The sequence below is a fragment of the Myxine glutinosa genome, chromosome 6 (assembly GCF_964187855.1).
Source record: "Myxine glutinosa chromosome 6, kmMyxGlut1.1, whole genome shotgun sequence".
NCBI classification, from domain to species: Eukaryota; Metazoa; Chordata; class Myxini; order Myxiniformes; family Myxinidae; genus Myxine; species Myxine glutinosa.
Window position 1 is genome coordinate 41,586,168 of NC_136266.1, and position 17,803 is coordinate 41,603,970.

Here is a 17,803-nt window from a genome sequence, read left to right on the forward strand (position 1 = left end):
TATTCTACCGCCTCGTTTGTGGTCTTCCAGCCTCTGCCTTCTCTTCGCTCTGTCCCTCTCAGGTTTCTTCATGGCGCACACAGTCTGCCAGTAATCATATTCTTGTTAACCTCCCCAAATCCAGGCTCACTAACCTTCACTAATCTGTTCCTCTTTTCTCTCACCTGTGGAACCAACTTATTCTCCAGTCTGTTCAGACCCATTCTTCCCTCCAGGGCTTCAAGACAGCTGTTCACCACTACCTCAGGTCATTCCCCATCCCTACTCATGATCTTTCCTACCCCCAAATGACCCCATTCCAAAGCATTCCCTTTTTTCCAGGTTATTGTGATTTTTTTTCCTCCTCTCCCTCACCCCTTTTCATTTGTTAGTTGTTGCTTGGTTTGTTCCTTTTCTGTTTTATCTCCACTTTCCCCTTCCTCTTTTTGCTGTGTTTCATTCAGCTTGTGTACAGATTGTTGACGCCCACGTGTCCTTCTCCCTCTACCCTTGATCTCATTCTTACTCTCACCTCTAATCTGCCGCTGGTGCTTCCCCCTTTACATTTTGGTCCCTTCCATTCTGCTCTAGCTCGTACACGAGCATCGATCATGAATTTCAAAAGACAACAGACAAAGTAACACAATACGTGGCATTTGAACCTGGTATCCCATCAATCACCAGGCTCATCCCAGGCGAATCCCATTTTGCCCCTCTCTGAACCAGGCTAATCTCACCAACCTTCAGATGGGTGTTCTTGTGCTAACATGGTGCTAACATGAAAGGTTATGTTGGAGGCCATCAATATTTCACATATGAAAAACGGCAATGGTTGACACCATCTTTACCCATAAGTCCCATAAATGCAGGCTATCCTGTCCCACTCCTCTTATTCTTATCTAACCCTTACCGCACATTAAATTTTGCTATTTCCTCAATTTCTTTCTCCCTTCCCATTTGCACCAATCAAATGTAGATTACACCTAACAGTTGAGCATACACGCTCTGCATGATGAGCACATACATGGGATATTATTATATTCAACCACAGCCTACTGTTGTGTAAATGGGTTTTTCAAATTCATACAATATTACCGATACAGTGATGACAATGTCACCCTTGGTAACGGTATGATTTGTACTTCCTGATGATGTAATTATGTTGTTCTGCTTAGGTTTTGAATAGTAGCGATTTTTGTTAATGCTTAAAGTTATTTTGCAAGTGTAATTTAGGAGTAGTTGTTATATGGAATCTATAATTGAGACGTTATCTAGGTAAAGAAAATGTGGAAAAAGCATCACGTGACCAGACATAAGCTAAGTAAATCAGCTGAGGCTACATTGATTGAGGAGTAAAGTGGATGAACGACTATTGGCAAAGAACTACACACCGACACTGAAGCAATGGTACCTGGGTGTCAGGCGAGCAAGCTGTGATTAGGTGTCGCCACTAGGAGAGTTGAGGACAGGAGGTTGTCTGATTGGATGATTGCCCAGCAACATACCCCGTGGGTATAAGGGTTGGCATGCTGATTGTTCATTGTTGAGGTGACGTTATGATGGGGGTGGGCCCTCGAGACAGAGAGGACTGAAGTCAACGACAAAGCGGAAGGAGTTTGGCCAGTAGCTTGAAGGAGAGGAGCAGCACTGTGCATGGCGTTCTGCCCAAGAGATGCATGTGGCCGGGCCTGCACAGCATCTCTCCGTTTCCAGTGTCCGCATGCCTGAGCTGAAGCAGAGACTGTTTTTGTGCAGTAACAGCGTTGAGCTAGCCTGAAACGAACCGTCGGAATGGAGACAGCACGGCAAAGGGCTTCAACAGGCCCAAAAAGCCTTGGCTTGGATGTATGCGATCTGTGGCCTCTGAATTTGTTGAGCAGCCCTGATGGTGCTGGAACAGGCCACATACAGAGACGCTCCCAATCACTAAGTGGATCCAGTGGATTCAGTGATTAGGCAGGAGCTTTCCATACTTTGTAAGTCCCAGATGCTGCACAGATGGTTTGCAGACAGTGCTGCTGTGCGGCCTTCGGCTGACTATTTGGTCTCATCTTCCCATTGGCTGTTCTAATCAATCTTAGGAGGTCTTCTTTCTGTATGTTTATCCTTCATTTGATAGTCTTCATTTTTCATTCGGTGCATGTGTTTCGACTGCTGTGCGCAAACACAGTGAGGCCTTCAACTTCAGCGATCTCATTGGATTTAAACATTGCTTGACAACCTCTAGTTCAGACTGGATTATTTACTGAAGTCTGCCATATCAAGCTAAGTATGACGTTTTGTGATCAGAACAAAGGTTTGATGGAAAGGCCAAAATATAAAGTTAATCAGTTTTATTTGAACAAATTACTGATGAAAGTTTTCTTTTAGAAACAACTGAAATTGTCGATTGCGTCTTGTTTCCTGGATAATGGACGGATTCAGACAAAACTTGGTGGACAAGTTGGGTGTGTGACAAGGATGAATTGATTTGATTTAGGTGAAAATCCGGATCCGCATCCTGATACTCGAATTTTGCAAGACATTCTTCACCGTTGAGAGGAGATAGGGCCAAAAACGATACATAGTACGATATCCCAAAAAGTTGTGGATGAACTATGACAAAACTTGGTAGATGAGTTGGGTAGTTGACACAACCAATCAGATTCGATTTTGGTTCAGGTGCGGATGCAGATCTGGCCTATCAGTGCGATACAAAACAGTAACTGTTCAACTTGGTGGAGGTACGAGTTTCGTTCTAGTTTCTTGCTGTGTCTCCTTCCCAAATGCCCTCTCATCCTCTCTCAATACAATTAATCTCCTGAAAAAATTTTTGATCCTAATCTTACATGAGGAAAATATCTCCTGGGTATTGATTATTTGAACAAACTCCAAGCGACCATCTCCTGGTCTTCCATAATCTCAAACATAAAAGTTATGAAAAAAACTGGTTGCACCTGCAAGAGGGTTACGGTAACAAATGTTGAAGTGACTTTACCCGCACATTGTAGAGAACACCCGGTCCCAGGACTAGCTCGTCGGGGTGCAGCCAACCACGCATCGGCTTGTTAATGAAACTTCCACTGCGGTTCCAGTCTTCCACAGGATCCCCGAATCCACGGCCACTTCCGGCATAACGGCTCCCATCCTACAGAACAAAGAGGGGGAAACGAATGATGTTCGGACGCTTAAATATTTCATGCAACCAACGACGCTGCCAAAACACTTCTATCTCTTCCAACATTTTAAGGGTTACATACCAGACAAGGCAAATGCAGCTTCGATATAGTCTCATTTCTGTCAATGTTTTCTGGTTTAACATCCCCTCCGAGCTCAAAATGCGTCTCGTGGCAACATTGCGCTCCGGATTCATTCCCTGCCTTTTCGGTTGCAATCTCTAAGTCTAAGTATGTATCTGGTGGTCATGCAGAGGTGCAGTTGGTGATGATAATCAGCCTTTGGCCCAACGGGGGTTTAACAAGCGTTACGCCTAGGTCCCCCGTCGGTGAAGTGATGTGAGTTGACAAAGTGGAAGACGCAAGGCGGCCATCTTGGATTTTGACGTGGCGACCCAATTTTCAATAGCATTCTCCCTTATGCCTAGATACACCAACACACCAGATTAGAAGTTGGTACTTCGCTTATTTTTCAGGATATTCCGCTCACAAGGTTCAGACATACATGGCGGTGGCCATCTTGGATTTTGACGTGGCGACCCAATTTTCAATAGGGTTCTTCCTTATGCCTAGATACACCCACACACCAGATTAGAAGTTGGTACTTCGCTTATTTTTCAAGATATTCCGCTCACAAGGTTCAGACATACATGGCGGTGGCCATCTTGGATTTTGACGTGGCGACCCAATTTTCAATAGCGTTCTTCCTTATGCCTAGACACACCCACACACCAGATTAGAAGTTAGTAGTTCGTTTATGTTTCAAGATATTTCGCTCACAAGGTTCAGACATATATATGGTGGCGGCCATCTTGGATGTTGACGTGGATTGCACCCACACACCAAATTAGAATTCGGTCCTTCGCTTACGCACGCACGCACGCACGCATGCACGCACGTCCGCACGCACGCACGGATGGAGGGGAAAACCATAGTCCCCAGATCGCTCCGCGGTGCGACGGGGGCCAACAAAGGAACATGGGACAGAACAGAAGGTTCTTCATCTCTGCAACAACTCAGGCTGCACGAACGGCCCACGTGGGATGAAATTACTCTCTTTTTTTTCACCCTAACCCGAACCAACCTATGCACCAATATGGCTATTTTGAGCTGGGGCACGTGCGGTGTGTGTGTTTATATGTATTGGACAGGAAAACCACTCTGGATAATGTATTCATCGCCATCTGTTGGCTAACCAGTGCCAAGTTTTCTGGTCATTCATAAACTTTGCTTTCTGTCGGCTCTGTAGGCCTATTAGAGACATCGAATGGACTTGAGCACGTGCGACATTGTCACCTGGTATGAAGCAGTTTATTGGCAAGGGTTAAACTGGGTGGTTTGTCTTTGCCTTCACAGCTTTGCTTGTCCGTGCTATATCGATTTATACGGTAGGTAAATGTGATTGGAAGTATCCAGTCAAAGCTGCTGCAGGCACTTGGGGGTAAAGGTTAAAGGTTAAGAAAGACAAAAATGACACAAGATTGAATGAATGAATGATCGTTTTAAGGCCATTTTTCCCAGCTGGAGCGGGGGTTAGCCTTGCGGGCCCCATGACAATCATGGTTCCCTGTTTGAGGCAATGTTTTTATGGCCGGATGCCCTTCCTGACGCCAACCCTTAGTCGCCTCTTGCAATGCGCAGGGATACGGTTTTTTGGGGGGGGGGGGGGGGGGTTTGTATACAGAATCGAGGCTCGTGAAAGAGCTAACATTTATTTCACAAACAAATCAAACAGACGAACAAGATATATAAAAAGAGGGAGCGGTAGAAAAGATGGGGAGAGAAGGGGAAGCACACAAACACATCATTTGAGACCAGGGACATCGGGAGATGTGTGGGAGGGAGAGGGCTTGCGGGGAGGAGGCGTGGGAAAGGGGGGGGGGGGGTGGGTGGGAGAAGTACAAAACACAAGGACACCAAGGACTTCCTTGTACCTATTGACTTGTACCTGTACTTTGACTTCCTTGTACCTATTCTAAATCCGGGTACACACCGGGATCATTCATCCCAGCAAGCTGGTGCTCAATTTGCCGACCTCGGAAGGAAGACAGGCTGAGTGAACCCACCTGGCGTTAATTCAGCGATCGACCGGAATTCGAACCCAGGATCCTAGGATCCCAAGCCGGCACCCTAACCGCAAAAATGATACAAGATTGTCAATAGTAATTTGGAATTTGTTCATAAAATCGGCCACAAGAAGACTGTGAGTCTTCAGAAAGCAAAGTATTCATCTTTCCTCAATTTCATTGGGACTGTAAATTTGGAGGCAGGTCATCACATCAAGAAGTAGACCACCCTTTCCGAGTAGATGTCAAGTTGGCTGTCCTGCCTGCCAGTACTTGGCTGATGGACATTAAGCAGCCCAAAATGCCATTTGAAATGAGAAGGTCATTGTGTGCTCTGTGCACACTGACCAAATTCCAAATCCTTGCCCTGACTAATCTATCTATAATTCCAGTAATCTCTGTCTGTACGTTTTTTTTTTTTTTTTTTTTTTTTTTTTTTGTATACAAGATCGAGGCTCGTGAAAGAGCGAACATTAATCACACAGAAAGACAAACAGACACACAAAACAAATAACATCGGGAGCGGTAGACAAGATGGGGAGAGAGGGGGAAGGACACAAACACAACATTTGAGAGCAGGGACCGAGAGACATGGAGACATTGAGAGAACTGTGGGAGGGAGAGGGCTTTGGGGGGAAGGCATGGGAAGGGGGGGGGGGTGGGAGAGGTATAAAACATATGGACACTGCCAAGACTTCCAGGAAAGAAGTTGGAATTTCAAACAAGGTGGATCTGGGGTGAATTAGTGGGGGTAGAAAAGATCAAGGTTTTGGATGGGGGAAGATAAGAGATGGTGGTGAACAGCTGTTTTGAAGACCTGGAGGGAGGAGTGTGATTGAAGTGAGTGTGGGAGTTTGTTCCAGAGGCGGGAGAAAAGAGGAATGAAAGAGTGAAGGTGAGCAGAGAGCCGAGATTTCGGCAGTTTAACCATCAGAGGGTGGCTGGCAGATCTTGTGCGACCTGTAGGAATATTTGGGGGACAGAGCACAGAGAGAGCTGGGGGAGCAAGGCCGGAGAGGAGTCGGTAGAAGACAGAAAGACCACCTACCTGCCTGCGGTGAGTGAGTGAAAGGCCCTCAGAGATAGCTTCATCGCGGGTTGTACGTTTGTACGTTTGTCTGTTTGTCTGTGACCGCTGTTTCTCGACAACTACCGGTCCGATATACTTGAAACTTGCCAGGTATATTGCTGGGGACCCGAGGATGTGCCTTTTCAAGGTTTGAAATTAATCGGACAAGTACTTACCGAGCTATGGCGATTTAGCCGTTCGCCGTTCGCTTTGCCGTTGCGAATGGACCAAACCATTCATGTAAATAGAGGGGGGGGGGGGTTCTGTGGTCGTTCGCTTTGGCTTTGCGAATGGACCAAACCATTCATGTAAATAGAGGGGGGGGGTTCTGTGGTCGTTCGCTTTGGCTTTGCGAATGGACCAAACCATTCATGTAAATAGAGGGGGGGGGGGGTTCTGTGGTCGTTGCGAATGGACCAAACCATTCACATCGAATCATCGAATCACATCGAATGGACCAAACCGTTCGCTTTGGACCAAACCATTGCATGTAAATAGAGGGGGGGGTTCTGTGGTCGTTGCGAATGGACCAAACCATTCATGTTTTTTTTTTTTTTTTTTTGGCAAGGAACGGGCACCCACGTACGGGCACGTCCTAGCTTATATATAGTACGGGCATGCCCTAGTCTATCTATAATTCCAGTAATCTCTGTACGTCTGTACGTCTGTACGTTTGTCTGTGACCGCTGTTTCTCGACAACTACCGGTCCGATATACTTGAAACTTGCCAGGTATATTGCTGGGGACCCGAGGATGTGCCTTTTCAAGGTTTGAAATTAATCGGACAAGTACTTACCGAGCTATGGCGATTTAGCCGTTCGCCGTTCGCTTTGCCGTTGCGAATGGACCAAACCATTCATGTAAATAGAGGGGGGGGGGGGGGGGTTCTGTGGTCGTTCGCTTTGGCTTTGCGAATGGACCAAACCATTCATGTAAATAGAGGGGGGGGGTTCTGTGGTCGTTCGCTTTGGCTTTGCGAATGGACCAAACCATTCATGTAAATAGAGGGGGGGGGGTTCTGTGGTCGTTGCGAATGGACCAAACCATTGTTTTTTTTTTGCAGTTTTTTTTTTTTTTGCAGTTTTTTTTTTTTTGCAAGGAACGGGCACCCACGTACGGGCACGTCCTAGCTTATATATAGTACGGGCATGCCCTAGTACTACACAATGCACAGATTCAGTGAAACATGCAGAGTCCTCTGTCATTCGGTAGATCAAAGAACAAACAATGATTCCACGAATTCTGTCCACGGAAGGATAATCAGAATCTAATGAAGTCGAGACAATGATCCAATCAGAAACGGTTATTTATTTTATACACAAGCACAATGTTGCGTCACAGAGTATGCCATCCTTTAAAAGGGAATATTAAGCTGGCTGTCTTATTGGAAGATTGGAGCCAACTTTGATGGAGCCTTTTTAAAGGGAATAATAAGCTGGCTGTCTCATTGGAAGATTGGAGCCAACTTTGATGGAGCCTTTTAAAATGGAATATTAAGCTGGCTGTCTCATTTAGAGCTTGGAGCCAACATTGATGGAGCCTTTTTAAAGGGAATATTAAGCTGGCTGTCTCATTTAGAGCTTGGAGCCAACATTGATGGAGCCTTTTTAAAGGGAATATTAAGCTGGCTGTCTCATTGGGAGCTTGGAGCCAACATTGATGAAGCCTTTTTAAATGGAATATTAAGCTGGCTGTCTCATTGGGAGCTTGGAGCCAACATTGATGGAGCCTTTTTAAAGGGAATATTAAGCTGTCTGTCTCATTGGGAGCTTGGAGCCAACATTGATGGAGCCTTTTTAAATGGAATATTAAGCTGGCTGTCTCATTTAGAGCTTGGGGCCAACATTGATGGAGCCTTTTTAAATGGAATATTAAGCTGGCTGTCTCATTGGGAGCTTGGAGCCAACATTGATGGAGCCTTTTTAAATGGAATATTAAGCTGGCTTTCTCATTTAGAGCTTGGAGCCAACATTGATGGAGCCTTTATAAATGGAATATTAAGCTGGCTGTCTCATTGGGAGCTTGGAGCCAACATTGATGGAGCCTTTTTAAAGGGAATATTAAGCTGGCTGTCTCATTGGGAGCTTGGAGCCAACATTGATGGAGCCTTTTTAAATGGAATATTAAGCTGGCTGTCTCATTGGGAGCTTGGAGCCAACTTTGATGGAGCCTTTTTAAAGGGAATATTAAGCTGGCTGTCTCATTGGGAGCTTGGAGCCAACATTGATGGAGCCTTTTTAAATGGAATATTAAGCTGGCTGTCTCATTTAGAGCTTGGGGCCAACATTGATGGAGCCTTTTTAAATGGAATATTAAGCTGGCTGTCTCATTGGGAGCTTGGAGCCAACATTGATGGAGCCTTTTTAAATGGAATATTAAGCTGGCTGTCTCATTGGGAGCTTGGAGCCAACATTGATGGAGCCTTTTTAAAGGTAATATTAAGCTGGCTGTCTCATTAGGAGCTTGGAGCCAACATTGATGGAGCCTTTTTAAAGGGAATATTAAGCTGGCTGTCTCATTGGGAGCTTGGAGCCAACATTGATGGAGCCTTTTTAAAGGTAATATTAAGCTGGCTGTCTCATTGCGAGCTTGGAGCCAACATTGATGGAGCCTTTTTAAGGGTAATATTAAGCTGGCTGTCTCATTGCGAGCTTGGAGCCAACATTGATGGAGCCTTTTTAAATGGAATATTAAGCTGGCTGTCTCATTGGGAGCTTGGAGCCAACATTGATGGAGCCTTTTTAAAGGTAATATTAAGCTGGCTGTCTCATTGCGAGCTTGGAGCCAACATTGATGGAGCCTTTTTAAAGGGAATAATAAGCTGGCTGTCTCATTTAGACCTTGGGGCCAACATTGATGGAGCCTTTTTAAAGGGAATATTAAGCTGGCTGTCTCATTTCGGAGCTTGGAGCCAACATTGATGGAGCCTTTTAAAATGGAATATTAAGCTGGCTGTCTCATTTAGAGCTTGGAGCCAACATTGATGGAGCCTTTTTAAAGGGAATATTAAGCTGGCTGTCTCATTGGGAGCTTGGAGCCAACATTGATGGAGCCTTTTAAAATGGATTATTAAGCTGGCTGTCTCATTGGGAGCTTGGTGCCAACATTGATGGAGCCTTTTTAAAGGGAATATTAAGCTGGCTGTCTCATTGGGAGCTTGGTGCCAACATTGATGGAGCCTTTTAAAATGGATTATTAAGCTGGCTGTCTCATTGGGAGCTTGGAGCCAACATTGATGAAGCCTTTTTAAAGGGAATATTAAGCTGGCTGTCTCATTGGGAGCTTGGTGCCAACATTGATGAAGCCTTTTTAAAGGGAATATTAAGCTGGCTGTCTCATTGGGAGCTTGGTGCCAACATTGATGGAGCCTTTTTAAAGGGACTATTAAGCTGGCTGTCTCATTGGGAGCTTGGAGCCAACTTTGATGAAGCCTTTTTAAAGGGAATATTAAGCTGGCTGTCTCATTGGGAGCTTGGAGCCAACATTGATGGAGCCTTTTTAAAGGGAATATTAAGCTGGTTTTCTCATTTAGAGCTTGGAGGCAACATTGATGAAGCCTTTTTAAAGGGAATATTAAGCTGGCTGTCTCATTGGGAGCTTGGAGCCAACATTGGTGAAGCCTTTTTAAAGGGAATATTAAGCTGGCTGTCTCATTTAGAGCTTGGAGCCAACATTGATGGAGCCTTTTTAAAGGGAATATTAAGCTGGCTGTCTCATTTAAAGCTTGGGGCCAACATTGATGGAGCATTTGTAAAGGGAATATTAAGCTGGCTGTCTCATTAGGAGATTTAAGCTAACAGTGATGGAGCCTTTTTAAAGGGAATATTAAGCTGGCTGTCTCATTTAGAGCTTGGGGCCAACATTGATGGAGCCTTTTTAAAGGGAATATTAAGCTGGCTGTCTCATTTAGAGCTTGGAGCCAACATTGATGAAGCCTTTTCAAAGGGAATATTAAGCTGGCTGTCTCATTTAGAGCTTGGAGCCAACATTGATGGAGCCTTTTTAAAGGGAATATTAAGCTGGCTGTCTGATTTAGAGCTTGGGGCCAACATTGATGGAGCCTTTTTAAAGGGAATATTAAGCTGGCTGTCTCATTTAGAGCTTGGGGCCAACATTGATGGAGCCTTTTTAAATGGAATATTAAGCTGGCTGTCTCATTGGGATCTTGGAGCCAACATTGATTGAGCCTTTTTAAAGGGAATATTAAGCTGGGTGTCTCATTGGGAGCTTGGAGCCAACATTGATGGAGCCTTTTTAAATGGAATATGAAGCTGGCTGTCTCATTGGGAGCTTGGAGCCAACATTGATTGAGCCTTTTTAAAGGGAATATTAAGCTGGGTGTCTCATTGGGAGCTTGGAGCCAACATTTATGGAGCCTTTTTAAAGGGAATATTAAGCTGGCTGTCTCATTGGGAGCTTGGAGCCAACATTGATTGAGCCTTTTTAAAGGGAATATTAAGCTGGGTGTCTCATTGGGAGCTTGGAGCCAACATTTATGGAGCCTTTTTAAAGGGAATATTAAGCTGGCTGTCTCATTGGGAGCTTGGAGCCAACATTGATGGAGCCTTTTTAAATGGAATATTAAGCTGGCTATCTCATTGGGAGCTTGGAGCCAACATTGATTGAGCCTTTTTAAAGGGAATATTAAGCTGGCTGTCTCATTGGGAGCTTGATGCCAACATTGATGGAGCCTTTTTAAAGGGAATATTAAGCTGGCTATCTCATTTAGAGCTTGGGGCCAACATTGATGGAGCCTTTTTAAAGGGAATATTAAGCTGGCTATCTCATTTGGAGCTTGGTGCCAACATTGATGGAGCCTTTTTAAAGGGAATATTAAGCTGGCTGTGTCATTGGGAGCTTGGGGCCAACATTGATGGAGCCTTTTTAAAGGGAATATTAAGCTGGCTGTCTCATTTGGAGCTTGGAGCCAACATTGATGGAGCTTTTTAAAGGGAATATTAAGCTGGCTGTCTCATTGGGAGCTTGGAGCCAACATTGATGAAGCCTTTTTAAAGGGAATATTAAACTGGCTGTCTCATTTAGAGCTTGGGGCCAACATTGATGGAGCCTTTTTAAAGGGAATATTAAGCTGGCTGTCTCATTTAGAGCTTGGAGCCAACATTGATGGAGCCTTTTTAAAGGGAATATTAAGCTGGCTGTCTCATTTAGAGCTTGGAGCCAACATTGATGAAGCCTTTTCAAAGGGAATATTAAGCTGGCTGTCTCATTTAGAGCTTGGAGCCAACATTGATGGAGCCTTTTTAAAGGGAATATTAAGCTGGCTGTCTGATTTAGAGCTTGGGGCCAACATTGATGGAGCCTTTTTAAAGGGAATATTAAGCTGGCTGTCTCATTTAGAGCTTGGGGCCAACATTGATGGAGCCTTTTTAAATGGAATATTAAGCTGGCTGTCTCATTGGGAGCTTGGAGCCAACATTGATTGAGCCTTTTTAAAGGGAATATTAAGCTGGGTGTCTCATTGGGAGCTTGGAGCCAACATTGATGGAGCCTTTTTAAATGGAATATGAAGCTGGCTGTCTCATTGGGAGCTTGGAGCCAACATTGATTGAGCCTTTTTAAAGGGAATATTAAGCTGGGTGTCTCATTGGGAGCTTGGAGCCAACATTTATGGAGCCTTTTTAAAGGGAATATTAAGCTGGCTGTCTCATTGGGAGCTTGGAGCCAACATTGATTGAGCCTTTTTAAAGGGAATATTAAGCTGGGTGTCTCATTGGGAGCTTGGAGCCAACATTTATGGAGCCTTTTTAAAGGGAATATTAAGCTGGCTGTCTCATTGGGAGCTTGGAGCCAACATTGATGGAGCCTTTTTAAATGGAATACTAAGCTGGCTATCTCATTGGGAGCTTGGAGCCAACATTGATTGAGCCTTTTTAAAGGGAATATTAAGCTGGCTGTCTCATTGGGAGCTTGATGCCAACATTGATGGAGCCTTTTTAAAGGGAATATTAAGCTGGCTATCTCATTTAGAGCTTGGGGCCAACATTGATGGAGCCTTTTTAAAGGGAATATTAAGCTGGCTATCTCATTTGGAGCTTGGTGCCAACATTGATGGAGCCTTTTTAAAGGGAATATTAAGCTGGCTGTCTCATTGGGAGCTTGGGGCCAACATTGATGGAGCCTTTTTAAAGGGAATATTAAGCTGGCTGTCTCATTTGGAGCTTGGAGCCAACATTGATGGAGCTTTTTAAAGGGAATATTAAGCTGGCTGTCTCATTGGGAGCTTGGAGCCAACATTGATGAAGCCTTTTTAAAGGGAATATTAAACTGGCTGTCTCATTTAGAGCTTGGGGCCAACATTGATGGAGCCTTTTTAAAGGGAATATTAAGCTGGCTGTCTCATTTGGAGCTTGGAGCCAACATTGATGGAGCTTTTTAAAGGGAATATTAAGCTGGCTGTCTCATTGGGAGCTTGGAGCCAACATTGATGGAGCCTTTTTAAAGGGAATATTAAGCTGGCTGTCTCATTTAGAGCTTGGGGCCAACATTGATGGAGCCTTTTTAAAGGGAATATTAAGCTGGCTGTCTCATTGGGAGCTTGGGGCCAACATTGATGGAGCCTTTTTAAAGGGAATATTAAGCTGGCTGTCTCATTGGGAGCTTGGAGCCCACATTGATGAAGCCTTTTTAAAGGGAATATTAAGCTGGCTGTCTCATTTAGAGGTTGGGGCCAACATTGATGGAGCCTTTTTAAAGGGAATATTAAGCTGGCTGTCTCATTTAGAGGTTGGGGCCAACATTTTTGGAGCCTTTTTAAAGGGAATATTAAGCTGGCTGTCTCATTTAGAGCTTGGAGCCAACATTGATGGAGCTTTTAAAAATGGAATATTAAGCTGGCTGTCTCATTGGGAGCTTGGAGCCAACATTGATGGAGCCTTTTTAAAGGGAATATTAAGCTGGCTGTCTCATTGGGAGCTTGGAGCCAACATTGATGAAGCCTTTTTAAAGGGAATATTAAGCTGGCTGTCTCATTTCGAGCTTGGAGCCAACATTGATGGAGCCTTTTTAAAGGGAATATTAAGCTGGCTGTCTCATTTAGAGCTTGGGGCCAACATTGATGGAGCCTTTTTAAAGGGAATATAAAGCTGGCTGTCTCATTTAGAGCTTGGGGCCAACATTGATGGAGCCTTTTTAAATGGAATATTAAGCTGGCTGTCTCATTGGGAGCTTGGAGCCAAATTGATTGAGCCTTTTTAAAGGGAATATTAAGCTAGCTATCTCATTTGGGAGCTTGGAGCCAACATTGAAGAAGCCTTTTTAAAGGGAATATTAAGCTAGCTATCTCATTTGGGAGCTTGGAGCCAACTTTGATGGAGCCTTTTTAAAGGGAATATTAAGCTGGCTTTCTCATTGGGAGCTTGGGGCCAACATTGATGGAGCCTTTTTAAAGGGAATATTAAGCTGGCTGTCTCATTGGGAGCTTGGAGCCAACATTGATGAAGCCTTTTTAAAGGGAATATTAAGCTGGCTGTCTCATTGGGAGCTTGGGGCCAACATTGATGGAGCCTTTTTATAGGGAATATTAAGCTGGCTGTCTCATTGGGAGCTTGGGGCCAACATTGATGGAGCCTTTTTAAAGGGAATATTAAGCTGGCTGTCTCATTGGGAGCTTGGAGCCAACATTGATGAAGCCTTTTTAAAGGGAATATTAAACTGGCTGTCTCATTTAGAGGTTGGGGCCAACATTGATGGAGCCTTTTTAAAGGGAATATTAAGCTGGCTGTCTCATTTAGAGCTTGGGGCCAACATTGATGGAGCATTTTTAAAGGGAATATTAAGCTGGCTGTCTCATTGGGAGCTTGGGGCCAACATTGATGGAGCCTTTTTAAAGGGAATATTAAGCTGGCTGTCTCATTGGGAGCTTGGGGCCAACATTGATGGAGCATTTTTAAAGGGAATATTAAGCTGGCTGTCTCATTTAGAGCTTGGAGCCAACATTGATGGAGCCTTTTTAAAGGGAATATTAAGCTGGCTGTCTCATTTAGAGCTTGGAGCCAACATTGATGGAGCCTTTTTAAAGGGAATATTAAGCTGGCTGTCTCATTGGGAGCTTGGAGCCAACATTGGTGAAGCCTTTTTAAAGGGAATATTAAGCTGGCTATCTCATTTAGAGCTTGGGGCCAACATTGATGGAGCCTTTTTAAAGGGAATATTAAGCTGGCTATCTCATTTGGAGCTTGGTGCCAACATTGATGGAGCCTTTTTAAAGGGAATATTAAGCTGGTTTTCTCATTTAGAGCTTGGAGGCAACATTGATGAAGCCTTTTTAAAGGGAATATTAAGCTGGCTGTCTCATTGGGAGCTTGGAGCCAACATTGGTGAAGCCTTTTTAAAGGGAATATTAAGCTGGCTTTCTCATTTAGAGCTTGGAGCCAACATTGATGGAGCCTTTTTAAAGGGAATATTAAGCTGGCTGTCTCATTTAAAGCTTGGGGCCAACATTGATGTAGCATTTGTAAAGGGAATATTAAGCTGGCTGTCTCATTAGGAGATTTAAGCTAACAGTGATGGAGCCTTTTTAAAGGGAATATTAAGCTGGCTTTCTCATTTAGAGCTTGGGGCCAACATTGATGGAGCCCTTTTAAATGGAATATTAAGCTGGCTGTCTCATTGGGAGCTTGATGCCAACATTGATGGAGCCTTTTTAAAGGGAATATTAAGCTGGCTGTCTCATTGGGAGCTTGGTGCCAACACTGGAGCCATTTTAAAGGGACTATTAAGCTGGCTGTCTCATTGGGAGCTTGGAGCCTTAGCTTGGAGCTTAGGGATGGAGCCTTTTTAAATAGAATATTAAGCTGGCTGTCTCATTGGGAGCTTGGTGCCAACACTGGAGCCATTTTAAAGGGAATATTAAGCTGGCTGTCTCATTGGGAGCTTGGTGCCAACACTGGAGCCATTTTAAAGGTAATATTAAGCTGGCTGTCTCATTTAGAGCTTGGAGCAAACATTGATGGAACCTTTTTAAAGGTAATATTAAGCTGGCTGTCTCATTGCGAGCTTGGAGCCAACATTGATGGAGCCTTTTTAAATGGAATATTAAGCTGGCTGTCTCATTTAGAGCTTGGAGCCAACATTGATGGAGCCTTTTAAAATGGAATATTAAGCTGGCTGTCTCATTTAGAGCTTGGAGCCAACATTGATGGAGCCTTTTTAAAGGGAATATTAAGCTGGCTGTCTCATTTAGAGCTTGGAGCCAACATTGATGAAGCCTTTTTAAATGGAATATTAAGCTGGCTGTCTCATTTGGGAGCTTGGAGCCAACTTTGATGAAGCCTTTTTAAAGGGAATATTAAGCTGGCTTTCTCATTTAGAGCTTGGAGCCAACATTGATGGAGCCTTTTTAAAGGGAATATTAAGCTGGCTGTCTCATTTGGGAGCTTGGAGCCAACATTGATGGAGCCTTTTTAAAGGGAATATTAAGCTGGCTGTCTCAGTTAGAGCTTGGGGCCAACATTGATGAAGCCTTTTTAAAGGGAATATTAAGCTGGCTGTCTCATTTAGAGCTTGGAGCCAACATTGATGGAGCATTTTTAAAGGGAATATTAAGCTGGCTGTCTCATTTCGAGCTTGGAGCCAACATTGATGAAGCCTTTTTAAAGGGAATATTAAGCTGGCTGTCTCATTTAGAGCTTGGAGCCAACATTGATGGAGCATTTTTAAAGGGAATATTAAGCTGGCTGTCTCATTTAGAGCATGGAGCCAACATTGATGAAGCCTTTTTAAAGGGAATATTAAGCTGGCTGTCTCATTTAGAGCTTGGGGCCAACATTGATGGAGCCTTTTTAAAGGGAATATTAAGCTGGCTGTCTCATTTAGAGCTTGGAGCCAACATTGATGAAGCCTTTTCAAAGGGAATATTAAGCTGGCTGTCTCATTTAGAGCTTGGAGCCAACATTGATGGAGCCTTTTTAAAGGGAATATTAAGCTGGCTGTCTGATTTAGAGCTTGGGGCCAACATTGATGGAGCCTTTTTAAAGGGAATATTAAGCTGGCTGTCTCATTTAGAGCTTGGGGCCAACATTGATGGAGCCTTTTTAAATGGAATATTAAGCTGGCTTTCTCATTGGGAGCTTGGAGCCAACATTGATTGAGCCTTTTTAAAGGGAATATTAAGCTGGGTGTCTCATTGGGAGCTTGGAGCCAACATTGATGGACCCTTTTTAAATGGAATATGAAGCTGGCTGTCTCATTGGGAGCTTGGAGCCAACATTGATTGAGCCTTTTTAAAGGGAATATTAAGCTGGGTGTCTGATTGGGAGCTTGGAGCCAACATTTATGGAGCCTTTTTAAAGGGAATATTAAGCTGGCTGTCTCATTGGGAGCTTGGAGCCAACATTGATTGAGCCTTTTTAAAGGGAATATTAAGCTGGGTGTCTCATTGGGAGCTTGGAGCCAACATTTATGGAGCCTTTTTAAAGGGAATATTAAGCTGGCTGTCTCATTGGGAGCTTGGAGCCAACATTGATGGAGCCTTTTTAAATGGAATATTAAGCTGGCTATTTCATTGGGAGCTTGGAGCCAACATTGATTGAGCCTTTTTAAAGGGAATATTAAGCTGGCTGTCTCATTGGGAGCTTGATGCCAACATTGATGGAGCCTTTTTAAAGGGAATATTAAGCTGGCTATCTCATTTAGAGCTTGGGGCCAACATTGATGGAGCCTTTTTAAAGGGAATATTAAGCTGGCTATCTCATTTGGAGCTTGGTGCCAACATTGATGGAGCATTTTTAAAGGGAATATTAAGCTGGCTGTCTCATTTAGAGCTTGGAGCCAACATTGATGGAGCCTTTTTAAAGGGAATATTAAGCTGGCTGTCTCATTTAGAGCTTGGAGCCAACATTGATGGAGCCTTTTTAAAGGGAATATTAAGCTGGCTGTCTCATTTAGAGCTTGGAGCCAACATTGATGGAGCCTTTTTAAAGGGAATATTAAGCTGGCTGTCTCATTGGGAGCTTGGAGCCAACATTGGTGAAGCCTTTTTAAAGGGAATATTAAGCTGGCTATCTCATTTAGAGCTTGGGGCCAACATTGATGGAGCCTTTTTAAAGGGAATATTAAGCTGGCTATCTCATTTGGAGCTTGGTGCCAACATTGATGGAGCCTTTTTAAAGGGAATATTAAGCTGGTTTTCTCATTTAGAGCTTGGAGGCAACATTGATGAAGCCTTTTTAAAGGGAATATTAAGCTGGCTGTCTCATTGGGAGCTTGGAGCCAACATTGGTGAAGCCTTTTTAAAGGGAATATTAAGCTGGCTTTCTCATTTAGAGCTTGGAGCCAACATTGATGGAGCCTTTTTAAAGGGAATATTAAGCTGGCTGTCTCATTTAAAGCTTGGGGCCAACATTGATGTAGCATTTGTAAAGGGAATATTAAGCTGGCTGTCTCATTAGGAGATTTAAGCTAACAGTGATGGAGCCTTTTTAAAGGGAATATTAAGCTGGCTTTCTCATTTAGAGCTTGGGGCCAACATTGATGGAGCCCTTTTAAATGGAATATTAAGCTGGCTGTCTCATTGG

At 43.8% G+C, this 17,803-nt stretch overlaps 1 protein-coding gene across 2 annotated transcripts in view; it reads right to left on the reverse strand.

The window, feature by feature from the left end:
- Positions 1-17,803, reverse strand: part of LOC137429716 (SHC-transforming protein 1) — a 169,865-nt gene that overhangs the window by 62,249 nt on the left and 89,813 nt on the right. For both annotated transcript variants that reach the window (XM_068119889.2, XM_068119888.2), the window contains exon 3: positions 2,957-3,106. In XM_068119889.2, the coding sequence (XP_067975990.1) occupies positions 2,957-3,106 (150 nt within the window). The remainder of the gene's footprint in view (positions 1-2,956; positions 3,107-17,803) is intronic.